At 43.1% G+C, this 16053-nt stretch overlaps 1 protein-coding gene across 4 annotated transcripts in view; it reads right to left on the bottom strand.

Moving 5' to 3' along the window:
* Positions 1–1517: 1517 nt before the first annotated feature.
* The window catches only part of SYT6 (synaptotagmin 6), a 55723-nt gene continuing 41187 nt past the window's right edge, over positions 1518–16053 (bottom strand). Inside the window, exons 3-6 of one of the 4 annotated variants that reach the window (XM_036767704.1) lie at positions 14778–14898; positions 11149–11320; positions 8483–8633; positions 1518–1693 (exon numbers count right to left, since the gene is read on the bottom strand). In XM_036767704.1, the coding sequence (XP_036623599.1) occupies positions 1622–1693; positions 8483–8633; positions 11149–11320; positions 14778–14898 (516 nt within the window). In that variant the 3' untranslated portion in view covers positions 1518–1621. Of the gene's footprint in view, positions 1694–3952; positions 3971–8482; positions 8634–11148; positions 11321–14777; positions 14899–16053 lie in introns of those variants that run through there. The other 3 variants (XM_036767707.1, XM_036767705.1, XM_036767706.1) reach the window with 3 other exon arrangements.

The following is a 16053-nucleotide window of genomic DNA, read 5'->3' as shown; positions in this document are numbered from 1 at the left end:
TCCCCAATATGCTCCAATGCCCCCTTTAGCTCATGTACTTTCTAGTGTGGTCTTAGGAATGGATGACACTTCCCAAAGGTATTCCAAAAGAGAAACCTGTTATTTCGGTTTAAAACAAGGGTTTACTTTATTGATTTACTGCTCTAGTAGCATGTAACATGTAGAAAGAGTGAGACACAAGGTTGGTGAATGGGTTTATGTATTTGACCTTCCACCCGCAGATAGAGGGCATCTCTAGCTTAGCCCTGGTAAGTCCTAAATACGTTGGTTTTCCAAGTTTTGCAATAGTGAGTTCTGATCTGGCACAGAAATTCCCCTCTAGCAATTCACTAATGCCATTTAGATGGAGGCTGAGCCCCTGGCCCTGACCTGTGGGCTCCAAATCCATCACTAACTCAGACTTAACATAAATGTGGGTACAGAAGATTATCAGCTTTTCCCTTGAATCTGGACTAAAGTAGATAGCTAAAGAAAACCCATTTATTAACATGAAAACAACACAAAAGTACTTAGCAATTTACAGAACTAAAGTTGAAGGTGAAAAGTGTCTCCAAAGTCCATAGTTTGCCAAAGCAGATTAGCTTACTTGACCTCAAGAGAAAATATGGGTCCCATGGCAAGATGAACGAGGGCGGTACCCCAGATTCCAAAACTTACTATTTGGAAATTTGCCTTTTATCTGGGTTTCCTTTTGGCCCATTTAAATGTTTTCAGCAGCTGTTTGGTATCTCATGGAAATTTGAAAACTATATATTACTGCGAATCATTCCTGAACATATGTTATATATGCCTTTCTTTCTTTATAATTAGGGGTATTTTGAGAACAAAGCTCCTGTTTGCAAACAAATGTCACCATTAGCTGCTGAGATCCAGGAAACACTCGGCATGTTTGGCTTCAGCAAAACTCTTCTCGAAGAAAACATTTCTGCTTTCTTGAAGGGGTAACTTATTTCAGTTTACGAGGAAAAGCAAACTCAGGGGGCATCCCTGCCCTGGTACAAACCTCACAACTCCCTCAAATTTGGTTACAGTTTCAAAATGAGAACACGTTGAGTTTGAGTCTTGGTTTTATAAATACCAGCCTGCCAAGGGTTTGGGTGAGTCAAGTTCAACCCAATACTGGCTATAAAAGAATGGCCCCATTGGTAGAGAACTCTGAAAATGAAAGGGCTCGCCCAGCTCAGATTCCTTCTTCTCCAGGGGTAGGGTGAACTCGGTGGAGGCTCAGAATTTCGAAGCTTCACCACCTCCACAGAAAACACTACTATTCTAGACTTTATTTGACAAACTGTGGAGCACTCTGTCCTTTACTCCTTCTTTGCCCCTCATCTTTTTCTGGATTGTAAATCCATAAAAGTGAAAACCACCACAACAACGACAAAGCAACAACAACAAAAAACCCAACAAATAAACAAACGAAAAAGTCACCTTGGGAGACAGAAAAGACTAAGACAAATCTGACCGCACAAGAAATTTCTCAGCCTTGACCTACGGCAGGAACATTTAAGACTCTGGAGTGAGTGACTGGCAGCTGCTGCAGGATAACGCCCCACACTTGGACTGTTGAACAAGGGCAAAAATAACATCGCTTAGTCCTGTTGGTGTTCCAAGGCCATGCATCTCATGGTGTTGGAGGAGGCTTTGGAGATGGGCAGGAACCCTGGCTGTCAAAGCTTGCAGCTCGGCCCTGCCACTGGAGAGAAACAAGAAGGTCTTGTTATTCTTATACCAGGAATTCTGGAGGCAGGTCACTGTCAAGGGATTTGGTTTTTTTTTTAATATATGCCCAGCAGTTATTGGGCCCTCATGCACTGAATTCACCTTTCCCAGCTTTTATAAGCTTTCCTGAATTTTGCTGCAGGCCATGCAGAGAAGTAAAGGAAACAGCTTTACTGTTCCATTTTCAGATACCTGATTTAAAAAAAAAAGACTTACAGCAAAAGTAATTAAAGCTCTCTTATTTTCTATTGTTTGTTTGTGTGTGCATGTGTTTTAATGAGGTCCTGCGCCTGAGCCATTCCTGAGTGTCTCAGTCATTTTTCAAGCTGAAAATCGGATTATGCAGGTGGCCAAAAAAGGCATTCTGTGATGTGTTCCCTTACCGTCAGGAATCCACACTCATGAATTATTAGCTATTTGTCTGGGAGCTGTTAGTCCGGCTTAAGAGCTAATATTGCTCTGCTCTGAGGTCTGATTCTACACTTCTGCCTTATTCTTCATTTACATTGCTTTGGATAGTTACACCTAACCCAGGAGGCTGTAGGCAATCTAAGGACAGGAAGCAAAAAGACACGGGAGGAGATCCCTGACTGGAGGTGGTTCTAGGTTTTCTGCCCCTTCCCTAGTCTCTTTAGGAACTAATCCCCATTCCCTACCTCCCACAAGCTTTTCCCCCTTAGTATCTCTATCCACCACCATCCCCATTATTTCTCCAACACACACACACACACACACACACACACACACACAAGGCTGACTCATCTCTCTGCAGAGCATGATGATGGTTGTAATAAGTTGAGGGGTGGGAATGAAGATGGATGGACTTTGGTTTCTATGTGATTCAACCATTCCTTTAAACTAAAAATCAACTCACAGTTACAGTAGTGTCTAACTGTCAAGGATCTGACTTAATGACTTAATCCTGATCTGCTTGGGAGCCCTTATAATTCCAAAGTGACTTGTCTGAGCCCTACTCAGCCTCATAGACTTAGAAGTGAAAAGAAAATTAGGAGCCATCTCGTCCAAATTTCTAACTTAACTGATGAGAATACCGAGGTCCACAGGGGTTAAGCGATTTGCCTGAGACCACATAAGCATTGAGTAGCAGAATCAAGATTTGAACCCAGGTCCTCTGACTTTAAATCTTCTACTCTTTCCATTGTACAACACTGCCTCTCTCCTAAACTGGTCTCTTGTTTTCCCTGCAGTTCCTTGATTATCTTAACTTGGCTTAACCTTTTTGATACCTACAGCAAGAAAGTGAAAATGATGGTGGATTCAAGAATTATGGGCTATCTCTTTGAGCAAAATTCCCTAGGGGTGAAATCTAGAGAGGCTGGAATCTCCTAGGGAGATAGAAGCTTCTCAGGGTGATGGGTCCTTAGTAACCCAGTTGTCCATTCTCTTCTCTTCATCTGGAGACAATAAGTGGTTTTCTCTGGACACTGTCATCTCCAGATACTAGGGCCAAGCTTCCTAAGAGGTGAACTACTTATCTCTGAGCAAAACTGACAAATGAACTCACCCATGGAATGGATGACAAGCTCCACAAATTAACGCCCCAGATCCCAAAGCCACTGAGACTACTGAGTTTTCCCTTGGTCCAGGGAAGAGCAGGATTGTGGACTCAATGACCTTGTCATGCAAGGCTCAGGTTTTCACAGTTCTCTGGGTATCATGAGGACAATCCAGCACAAAGCTCTAGAGTGATAATGAGGCACTGGGTAGACAGTCAGTGATAACCACTAATCCTATAACCTGAGAGCACAAAGTGGTAAGACTGATTGGATTAGTATGGAGTGGGACACCACCAGCTTGGGACCATGACTTATCTATAACATTGACTCTTTCACTTCTCATTTCCAGATTCTAAATCTTATAAAGTCCTATCTTTATCATATGCTTGGGGCATTTTGGAGCTGGAAGGATCTGGAAAAGGGGGTTATGTGGTTGAAGTCCTTCATCTGACAGATGAGGAAATTGAGTCTGGCAAAGATAAGTGACTTCCTCAAGCTCACGCAGCTAGGTAGTGACAAAATCAGGACTACAACCCAGCTTTCCTGACTCCCAAACCAGGACTCCTTCCACTCCATCACCATCTCTGCTCGAGGCCACCGTAGGCCAAGAAGGCAGAAAGTATACCAAGAAACCTAGCCCTGTTGGGCCCACCCCAGTGGTACTTACTCCTAACTCCAGGTGACAGTCTCTGCTTGCAGCATCCACATGAATGAAATCACAATCGAGGGTTTCCCTGGTGAAATATTTTAGATAAATAAATCGTCTGGTTGCTGAGGGCTCCATGTGCCCATTGTGAAATCTGACTCATGTGCTTCACCAAAAGGTGAAATAGGATTGACTCTATTACCCATCTCACTTAAAACACATTTCAAGATGTCTAATTTTTTTTCCTATAACAGCCTTTAATGTTGGTGAAAGGTATATTGAAATTATTGTTCTCTCCCTGGGTAAGCAATGCTACTTAATCACACTGTTTGATTGATAGACCAGGCAAGAGGAAACAGCCACAGGGGTACCTTCCATACTGTTAAAGAGAAGTCACATTGAGTTTAATTGTCCAACTACGGCTAATGGGGATGGACAGATGATTCCCTTGCTGTTTCCTGTTTGTTGTTTTTTCAAACTAAGATTCAACAAAGAAAGGATTGAGATTTCCTGGACAATGGCAAGGTCAATGATTGGTTGGGGGAGGATGCTCCTAGAGGTTCAGAGATGGTGAAGAAAGCAGCCCCCAGCGTGCACTGAGGTGATTGTGTAGGACTATGACAATTTGAGCAGGGGGCCTTTTGTTGTCCTGATGTGGCTCAGACTCCAACAGGGACAACCATCCCTGGCTGATGATCTGAGCTTGGCCTTCCCCAAGGAGGCCACTCAATCAATCTAGACACTCACTATTGTGGCTGAGAAGACGTCAGGGCTGGAAACAGGGGAGGAAGGAGATGGTAACAGTGGTGTGGCCACAGCAGCAGCAGTGGCAGCTACTGCAGGAGAAGGGAGGGATGGCTGTGATTTAATTAATTTTTATTCATGAAAAATTCTCAGCAGGGAAAAAAATGTCTTTTTCAGATAATTTGTTCCCCCTCAACATTATTTTATGTTCAAAACAAGCAAGCGGGGATGGTGCCCTCTGTTCTCATTAGGAAAAAAATATAATCACAGCATTCTAAGCTCCTCTAAGAAAGGTGCAATATAAATAGAGAATGCTTCTCAGATACTATCTCATTTATCTTCCCACCAACTAGGGAATAGAGATCATTCTCTACATCTTACAAATGGAGAAGCAGGCGACATGAGAAGCTAACACTCTTGTAAAAGGGCCCAGTAGGACAGGAGGGAGCGAGGGAGGGGTGAGTCAGACCCAGGGTCTAGGCTCTCAGGTAAGGATTCTCTTTTGGGTCTCCAAGGGTGTTGGAGGTGATAATCAACAGCAAAGGGCTTTGGATCGCAGAAACACAGAGGGATTATTACTACCAAGCTGACGTTTTAGGTGGTAGGTTTTTTTTTTTTAAACAAAGATCCTCTAACCACCAGGTGCGGAAGTGTGGGTGGGAATTTTATGCAAATGTATACCAGTGAAATCCTCTTTGCTGAGAAGTATGACATTTTTCAGCATTTTTTTTGAGGCAGAGGAATGATTATCAATCGGAAGGATATATGGAACAGCTCCTGGGGGCGGGAGGGTGGGAGAGGGGTCTTGGAAGCTGAGTATAAGAGGAGAAAGAAAAAATGAAAACCCATAAGATAGGAATCAATTTATTCTCCTTTCTTTCCCCTAAACTGTTTCTTTCCTTTTATTGTCTCATAAAATATTCATTTCCAAGGTCTTGGGTCCACTTCATCATTTTTCTTCTTTCTTTCTTTTCTTTTTTTTTCCAGTGTGAATTCCTGCATCCAAGTTCTCAAAGAAATACAACTTAAACTCAATTATTTGGCTTAATTACTTTTCATTCATCGTGAAGGGAAGAGCCTCTGAGGTCAAATCTCTCCACTGTAGCACTACCAAACTCTGACCTCTCCAAAAGTCATTGTTCTTGAAGGCACCTTGGACAACCCTACCCCAGCAACTGGGATACAGAAGGGTTGGGATTCATAGAGTAGCTACTCACGGGGCTGACTTTATCCTAGGGATACCGGTTATCAGAATCATAGATGTTTGGACCTGTAAGAGACCTTAAAGATTTTTTTTAGGACCCTAATTTCACAGTTGAGGGAGCAGGAGGCCCAGAGAGGTTCAGCAATTTGTCCAGACTCACACAGCTCTTTAGTGGCAAAACAAAGAGAGACCCACTGCTCTTGGAGAGGATGTTCCTAAACCATTCCAGATATACAACTCTGTTTTCAATTATCTCCAGAGTGGGGGAGGGGCTGGGGAATCACAGCTTCCCTCAACCACCTCATTTGATGCTTAAGTGAGAGATATTGATAGGGAGAGTCTCACACACCTTGCTGAGAGAGAGAGTACAGCACCTACAGGAGGATGGAAAGAGGAAGGAAGATGTGTTTGTGGGATGAGAGTTTTCCCTGCAGGGAGGGGACTTGGGACAGTGGAAGGACTGCTCTGGCAAAGACTGACAACATAGATATGGGGACATCAGGCAAACCCGGCACCAGAATGTTCCTCCTGCCTTACTCCCTCTTGGAAAACCTAAAAGGCAATCAAGATCAGGCAAGCTTTACAAAGGGAAAGAGAATCGATTAGTTCCCCAGCTGCCTTCCCTATCTTCCCTGTTTATTTCCAAACCTGGAAGCCCTCCTTCACACTTTCTCAGAGCACACTCCTGATCCCAGCAAGCAGTATGCAACAAAAAAGCAGACCTCTCTCCATTCTGCTGTCAGCCCTGCTCCCATTGAACTGAGTGGAATGGGAAAACAGCCTTAGGGCATAGGGAAAGGGCTACAAGATGGGAGGATTACACTGCCATGGCTTTCTTTTTCTTCTTTTTTATTGGGCTGAGGGTGCGGAAGGAAGGGGGTTGATGGATTGACAGATCCCATGTATTTAATCCAGAGTATTAGCAGACCTGAAGTCTAACCAAGATGAAGAGAGACAAAGTCTTTATGAATCTGAGAGAATCCCAGAACCTCAAAATTGGAAAGGACCTCAGAGGTCATCCATCTAGTGCCGCCCCTATCAGACAACATCCTTGACAAGTGGCCATCCATCCTTTGCTTGAAATGGGGAGGACTAGCTTCCACCACATTTCTGTTGTAGGCTTTGATGCCTTGTGGCATTGGGAGGTTTCAGTCTCTCCCTGTAAATAAAGAAGGGGATAGGCATTCCTGAAGAGGAATAATAGAGTTTTATGGATGGGTAGAGGGAGGATTATCTGACAGGAATCTAGTCTAACCCACTTAATTTCTCAGGTGGGGAAAATCCAAGTTTAAAAGACTTAACCGAAGTCATGGAATGAGCTAGTGGCAGAGCCAGCACTAAAGCCCAGGACTCTTGCTTTTCAGGCCCTAGTGTTCTTTTTTTCCCCTAAGTATGAGAGACACCTTACTCATTACTATTAGAACCTGGCCCTAAGGCCTTGGCCTGAGGGCTACCTAAAATCCACAAGGGAAGCTTCCTCTGGGATGCTGCTTGTTGACTTCCATTTCTCTCCCTGGTGACTGTTAGAAACAATAAATCTCTGTGAAGGGAGTTTTTCATGATCCCCAAAGCTGTAGAACTGCCAAAAAGACTAAACTGAGCCCAGGGACCTTCTTCTCTACGGGGTGGGAATTTCCCATGTGGGATTTAGCCTCTTATTCAAGTCTTGTAGCTTTTCTCTCCCTCCCAGTTATCCTGCCTCCTTTAGAGACATAGCTCATGGCATTGAATTGTGCAGGAGTTTTGTGTGTGTGTGTGTGTGTGTGTGTGTGTGTGTGTGTATGTGTGTGTGTGTGTGTGTGTGTGTGTTTTGGAGGGGTGGTAGTGGTGATGATAGAGTTTGGTCTTCTTTTGAGGGGGAACAAAACATGCCCCCTTTATCCTAAGCACAATGCAAAGGCAAGGTGGACATTGATCATTACTGAAAAGCCATCAGATCTCTCTTAATACTTTGCGAATAGGGATAGGAAACAGAACCCCTCTTCCCATCCATCCAGGGTCTCCTTTCCGGAGAAGAAAAATCATATCATCAGCTTCATGTGTCTCTCCTCTTAATGTTAGTCCTATCTTAAGTGAGACTGGGAGGCCCAGTGGGAATTTCTGAAGTGGTGTCAATGATTACTATAACAGGATTATTGGATTTAGAACTGGAAGGAATCTTCAAGATCATCTAGTCCAGTCCCCCATGTTACAGATAGGGAAATTGAGGCCTGGAGAGATGAAGTGACCCAGGGTCATACAGGCAGCAAATGGTAGGGCTGGGATTAGGATCCTGTAACTCCAAGCTCAGTGCTCTCTCGTCACCTCACTACAGCATTACAGGCTCATACTTATATTTCTGCTGTGAAAATGTTTATTGCTTTCCCCACCTACCCCCCTCTACTCCATGGCTTTTTCAAGGTGATTTTTCACCTTAATCTCAAGGAAGCATATCCTTTATTTGTTCTCTGCATTTTTAAGCCATAAGGACAAAATAATTGAAACCAAACAATAAAGAAAATGGGGGAAAAACATACACCTCAACACATGGCCCTCCACTGCCTCTCTTCCCAGGAAGTGTCTTGAACCTAAAGAAAAGCTGATTGCCATTCTCTAGCCAAGTGAGCCATGCATAACCCATGCAATCTAAGGGCCAAGAGGGGCCACACCCACCTCTTTGAAGGATTTCTTTACCTCCACCAAAGAATGCCAGTGTGCAATGGGCTTCCGTGGATAGGCCAACATCTCATTCCAGTGGTCTCTCCCCAGGCCTTCGGCGCTGATCCCCACCCGGCAGACTCCAATGATCTCATTGTGACCCACTCTGAGAAGGAGAGAAAAGATAGAGCATAGGTGACCTGATGAGCTTTCTTAGGAATTCTTTGAAGTTGAGGCTCAGGGCTCCCATGCCCTGGAATGGAAATATGAATCATGAATACAGTTATCCCTTCCACATTGTAGGGGGCAGGGGGTACAGCATGTGATCTCGAAAATCCACATAAAATTTCTTAGCCCTCCCTTCGTGCCAGGGAAGAAATCTGAAGTTTTTCTTTTTTTTAAATTGGGTGTTTACAGTACCTTACTGTAAAATTTGGGTTAAGTATTTATCTAATCATAGGCTCTATGTCACCTGCTGGCCTTTGCGTATCACCTGTGGGCTTCTGCAAAACTCCCCCCAAGTTCCCATTTAATTACTTATGCTGACCCATAATATATTGAAATCTCAGTGGGAAAAAGTCATGATGTGGAAGGGATACGTTCTTCTACTTCATCAGTATTGCTTGGGTGTCTCGGAGGAGACTTCAAAAATATAGTAAATCAACCTCCCATGAATATTTTCTCCTTGGCCGTTCCATACCTCATCGGGTTTTTAAGTGTGGCTCGTAGCCCACTTCTAGGGTGTCCCAGGGATAGAGAGGTGTGTGCAATAAACCTGGTAGCTAAAGTGATTTATTCACAAAACAGTGAATCCACAAATATTTAGTGGTCACCTATCACACGCAATGATATGTATTAAATAACTTCAGTGAAGCGTGCCCTCCTGGCTTCTTGTTTTTCTTTAACTTGAGTGACAACAGTTTCTTGAATTCCTACCTTGTGTTCAGCATTCAGTATAATGGGTGTTATGGAGGGGCTATAAAATCCAGTCCTCGATCCCAAGGAGTTTAGAGTTTATAGGAGTTTATAGATTGAGCAAGCAATACTAATACATATGAAACAGAGAACAATGAGGTGGTAAACTAGAAGAGGATTCAGAGAAGGGAGAGATAAGTTTGAAAAGAATAATCATAGAAAACTTCTTGGAGAAAACCAATCAACAAACATTTACCATGTACTAGACACTATGTTAAGTGCTGAGGATATGAAGAAAAGTTAAAAAAAAAAGATGGGACTTGAACTAGCCATTAAAGGTGGTGGTAGTAAAGGTGGATAGAGTACTGGGCCTGAAGTCAGGAAGACTCATCCTCCTGGGTTCAAATCTGGCCTCAGGCATTTACTAGCTTCATGACCCTGGGCAAGTCACTTAAGCTGGTTTGCCTCAGTTTCCTTTTCCTACATCTTACCTCTTTCCTTCCTATATCTTACTTTCCTTTTATTTCACCTTACTACAACCTTACAGGGTCATGCTCATTCCTCTTCAATAAAATGAACTGGAGAAGGAAATGGTAAACCAGTCCAGGATCTTTGTTTTCTTAAAACCTCAAAGGAGGTCATGGAAAGTTGGACACAACTGAAAATGACCTCAGGAATAGGCAAACAGTATGGAACTAAGGGCACAGTGAATATAGACATGCCTGATTGGAGCTGAGGGTTCCTATGAAGAAGAGCTGAAAAATACAGTTAAGGAGGTAAAATAGGGCCAGATGATAAAGGACTTTGAAAACCAGGCAGAGAAATGCTTGATGCAGTAGGAAATAGGGATCTATTGGGGTGGTAGTGGTGGGTGATATGAAGAAAGAGATATTTTAGGAAGATTAGACTGGAATAATGTACAACGTATAGGACAGATCAGAACATATAAAGACTGGAAGCAGGGAGACTGCTCAGACACATGTTGCAATGATCCAGGCACAAGGTAACAAAAGGTGTGGCTATGTGGTGGCAGCGGATATGGAAAGTCAGGAGTGAATCAGGGAGCTCTCTGGAAATGGAAAAAAATTGGACTTAAAAAAAGGTTAAATGCAGGCAATAAAGGAGAAGGAAAAGCCAGAGAGGACACCATGGTTTCCAGCCTAAGAAATGAAAAGAATGAGGGTGACACTCATGGAAATGATGTAGTAGGAAGAGAAACTTGACTTCTCTCTTTGAGAAACATCACTATGTCTCAAATTACTGTAGGTTGGCTGGTTGCTGTCCTGTGCTCTTGAGGAGGACCAAAATGGCAGCACCATTTTGGGGTTAACAGTGTGTCTGACTGTGGCTGATCAGAGCAATATGGGCTCAGAGGGCTCTAACCACAGGTCAGACACAAATAGTCCATGTGAACATTTGGAGTGGAACATTTGGAGTGCTATGTTGGTGCCATGAAGTTGCAGATCTGGGCTTCGAGAAAGTAAGGGCACCAAAACATAAACCTGAGAAACCCTGAGCTGGTTCAGTACTTTCCCTTTTAAAGTCTCTCTAGGACAGGGGTTCTTCATCTAGGTTCTGTGAACTTAAAAAAAAAAACTATAAATATATTTCAATGTATTTTGGGTTTTTTTATTTTTTGGTAATCAAGCACATATATTTTTTTATTTATTTAAACATATCATTCTGGAAAGGCATCCATAGGCTTCCAAAGACTTCCATGATGCACCAAAAGGACAAGAGCCAATGCCCACGGGCCTCGTGCCTACCTATCGTAATCCATAACGGAGATGAGCAGGCTGACTTGGTCCATGTTCTCTGGTGGAATGTCAAAGATAATGGCCTCGTTGTAGACTGGATTAAGTGTATTCTTCTTTATGGTGGTTTTCTTCTTCTTCAGCCTCCGCCCATCACACAGCAGGGACACTTTGACATAGGGATCTGCAAGGACAGTGGAAGTGGGATGGGGCATTGGGGAAGGGGAGGGAAGGATAGGAAAGGGAAAGAAACTTGTTAAGCAGGTGTTCCTGAAACAATATTTGAACAAAGAAGGAATCTGTACAAAAGATTTATTGTGACTCGTCAGATGGTATCAGTGGATTGGTAAAAATAATAATGCCACCTTGTATTTAGATGGAACACCTGCCTCCAAGGAGCATTCAATGCTTAATACACATGGTCTCTTTAGTTCCCTGGCATCCTTGGGAGATAACTTAATGGGCTTTTACTAATGGGGAAACAGGCCCAAAAGCAGTCAAGCGACTTGTCCGTGGGCATACAGGGGAGAAACCAGGAGTCCTTAATTGTTGGCCCCTATGCTTGGCTGACTGAAGGCCCACTGCCTCAGGCTCAGAAAGGTGGTGAGGCTGAACAAAGCCAGTTTATTTCTTTTACCTATTTGGATTCCTGTTCTCTGGGGATTTTGCCAGGACCATTAACCAAAGCAGTTTAGATTAGGGGGTAAAAATAGAACCCATTTAAACCCAAGAAGTGGAAATAAATGTGTCAGAATGAAACGAACAGAGACCAGCAGGACTCTGCTCCTGTCTTCCCTGGCTGACAGAAAGATTATGGGGTCCATTGTCCCCAGCAATCACATTTTCACTTGGCCTGGAAAGGGGGAGTAGAGGCCCTACTCTTGAAATTTACTCCCAATTGATTAAAGGGCAGTGGGGCAGCCAGGAGGAAATGTCCAAGGTCTCTCTGGGATTGAGGGAGAGAGAGGATGAGGGTGATATATTCCTTAGGCACGTGAAGAGGTTGGCCTCTGCCTTCAGAATCACCCTTGCTTCCAGGCTCACCGAGTGGTCAGATGACTACTTTTTACCAAGCTTTCCTTTCTCTTGCTTCTTTTGCCCCCATCCTTTTTCTTCTTCCCAACAGGGATACTTCAGTGTTATCTTTCTACCCTGAAATTTTCCATGCATCCAAGTGAACCGACAACCATTGTCCCTCCTAACACAGGTGTCTCAGGCCCCATCATAATTGTTATTTATGTTCTGCAGCTGAAGAAACAGGAGGGAAGCTCACAGGTAATAATAGCTTTTGAGCATCTGATGTTCTGAGACACCCTCTTGCCTGGGAGCCAGGGCACATTTTGTCTCAAAGCAGGCACAGGCCAGAACGGCTGGCCCACACTAGACCCACAATTCATGCTTCTGACTAAACATAGATGTGTGGCAGAATTAGAAATCTCTCAAGATCATTCTAGTGGGATACTGGGCTCCTATCACCAGTAGCGAACAGAAAGAATCTGAGAAGTAGAAACTATAATCTGAGAGCAGAAATTTAAAGTCTAGAAGGCTCTTACACAAACTTTTAAATAAGCCAGAAACTAAGTGATGGGACAGAATATATATTTAAAAATATCATTCTGCAAAGGGGTCCATAGGCTTCACCAGACCTTCAAAGGGGCCCATGACACACAAAAATGACAACAGTCATTGCTATGGCTCATACCTACCGATCATAATCCTTTAACGGAGATGAGCAGTCTGTGATTTGACTTAGGAAACCACAAAGTAAATGGGGGAACAGGATGGACTGGGCTCTGTCCATAACACTTAGTAAATGCCAGAGGCAGATTTGAACCAAGTTCTCTGAATCCAAACACTGTATTCTTTCTTATTACTTTATTCTACTACCTTGAACCCTGACTTAAGGAAAAAGAAAAGTGTCAACCGCAGAGGCTCCTGGGACCCAGCACCATTCTGTGCATTCGTTTTTCAGACCCTGCACCCATAAATTCCAGTTCCTGGCACGAGGGGATTTTTTCATCAAGCCCAAATGTAATACCAGACCCTAGATCTCAGTGGAGAAGAGGTGTGAGTATAGGAGGAAAAAGTGAACTTAACTCAATAAAAAAAGAAAAAACCCTTCTGATTTGGAACAGCTTTTTACAGCTATTTCAGTAGCATTACCACAATCTAGCTTTCCAACACATCAATTTAATTACATCAGGGAAGATGGTGTAGGGACTTAGGCAGCAAAACCCTATTTCCCTCTGCAGCTTCAAGAGTCCTCAGTGAATTTCCATCCCTGGAACATACTTATTTTGATATTAAAATGAAATATACATTAGATATCTTTCAGGGGAAGGAGAGCTGCTGCTGCATAAGAGTCTTTTCACACTCCAGAAGTGGTTCTTTGAGCTTCTCTCCATGTCTTAAGAGTGGTGGAAAGAGTAGGGGAAAGGAGAGGTGTTAGAGGTGTCTTTCTGGGCTGGTGCTATCTGGGGCAGACTTTGGCCGCCAGCCTCCCTTGGAGGTGTGAGCCTATCAGAAAGGCATTAGAGGTTGAGAGCAGAATCTCAGTGTGATCCAGAGATTATGTGTGTGTGTGTGTGTGTGTATTTATATTTATATATAAGCACTCAGTTGTCTTCCCCTGAAAAACTTCCAGTTTCAAGGCCTGATACTTCATCTTTTTCTAAATGCCACAGGCTGTACCTGGATACAGATAGATGTTGGCAACTGGGATATTACTTCTCCATGGCTGCTATGATTATATTAAGCACACTTTTCTGCAAGGGAAAAAATCTTAAATTTTGTTTCATGCAAGTTTGGGCTTTGACTATTGAGCTTAAAGTACCAGGATGGGCTTGTTTAAGGTGGCTAGGCTCTTGGGCACTTACTTGGTGACCCCAAACTTAAGATATTCCTGTTTTTCTTTGAAGAATCTAGTTGAGGATTTCAGAGGCCATGTAATCTAATGTCTACCTTCCATGCTGGGAACCTACAAGGGGAATTCTCAGTAGCATGACCCCATTTCAACTTTCAAGGCAAAGACTGATGGTTCAGGTTGATTCAGGGAGAGATTGGGGGATTCATCTGCCTTCTGCTAGCTAGAGCCTCAATTAATCCCCCCTTTTAAAACTCTTATCTCTTGTCCCAAAATACTTCCTTGTGGGTAGGGAAACACAATTGATATAAAAGGTCCCTCTGAGGTGGTCACTGCAGCTGCTCCAGAGATATGAGCTTCCTGGGCTAGGTTAGAGGGTTACAACTGCCCCGCTGGATGGAGGACGAAGAGGAGGAGGATGTGCTGCCGCTGCCCCAGACAGCTCTCCTGAGGCTAAGTCTGAGACATGCAGAAAACTCCAGTGAAAACATACAACTTCTCTGTGAATCTATTCCTACTTGCTGAGTGGATGTTGTGCAGGCCTAGGAATGGAAAGGCAAATGTGTGCATGACCTTCCTGCTGATCTGGTGATTAAACAGATCTCACCCAAACTATAAAGGTTCCTGTTTCCTCTTTCCTTCACTTCTCTCCCTTTACTTCTCTTCTTATCCTCCTCTCAGAGAAATGGCAATGTAGCCCTTCTCTCTCTCCTCCCCCAACATCTTTTCAGCCCCAGAAGGATTCCTCGAGGTCGAGAGGTAAAAGAAGGGGCCATACCTGAGTAGCCCGTGATGTCCATTGCTTTGAGGTTACGACATTTGATTACCGTTAGGGTGAGGCGGCCTGCTGTGGGCAGGTAGCAGAGGGAAAACATGATTTCTCCCAAATCCACGCTCTCCTGGAAAGAAGCACAGCACAGACGGGGATCAGGAACAGAGAAAACACCTGGCCAAAGCAGCAAACACAAAATCATAGGCTTTAGGTCTGGAATCAATGATGTACTGGTAAATGTTTAACATCCAGCTCTTCAAAAAGTAACACGTGTGCACAATGCACATTTAAGTTTAATGCGCATTATTCATATTTTCTCCATCACTTTCTTAAGTCTAGATGGTCAACTAAACAATAAAGCAAGCCCTGATTTGATTTATTGATATTGATTTATTTTGATTTATTAATTTCTAATTTAACAATGAGTCCTCAAGAGCTGGTTCATGCCTGGCTGGAATGCACCAGCTTGATCACCTGGTACAAACTCCTCATTTGACACAGGAGCAAACTAAGCCTAGAGAGGGGATATGATTTGCTCAAGGTCACAGAGAAAGTAAGTAGCAGAGCAGGATTTTAATCTCAGGTCTTTTGATTCCAAGGTCAGTGATCTCTACACCATATTATACTTCTTTCCTTTTTGGTCAAATACTCATTCTCCTTCAAAGACAGAAAGAAATGTCTAGTTTATGCCCAAATATTGATAATTATTTTTTGGGTGGTGAACTGCAGAGTGGGTCCCCATCAACTAAGGAACTAACTAACTTATATGAATGCCATGGAATAGTATTGTGCAGTAAGGAGAGATGAAGACAAAGAATTCAGAGAATCGTGAAAAGATTTATGTGAACGGATGCAGAGTTCTTCAAGCAAAATCACAGGAACAATAAACATAACTATGATAATGTAAGTGAAAAAGTTCTAAGCAATAAAGGCAAACTTTCACTAAGTGCAAAAGCTAATTGTGGTTCTGGAGAACAGATAAGGAAATGTACCTCATTCCTCTCAGCAGAGAGGTAGGGCACTAGTGGGCAGAATGTTACATATATTGTCAGACTTCCTCACTATATTGGTGATCATTGTTCAACTGTTTCTGCTGTTTGGTTTTTTTTACAAAGAAGGATTCAATTGTGTGTGGGGGGGAGTGTACATCCAGAAATAACTGTGATAGAAAAACAAAATACATCAATAAAACATTGGAAAAAATTAATATTATTCACTTTAGATAAGCCAAGCACAAAAGGGATGTTCAGACTACCTAAGAAGGTTTCTGAACAGTGGGTAG

This window comes from Trichosurus vulpecula, chromosome 7, assembly GCF_011100635.1.
Source record: "Trichosurus vulpecula isolate mTriVul1 chromosome 7, mTriVul1.pri, whole genome shotgun sequence".
Taxonomy (NCBI): domain Eukaryota; kingdom Metazoa; phylum Chordata; class Mammalia; order Diprotodontia; family Phalangeridae; genus Trichosurus; species Trichosurus vulpecula.
Note: the sequence above shows the minus strand (reverse complement) of the source record. Positions and strands in the feature narration are given on the sequence as shown.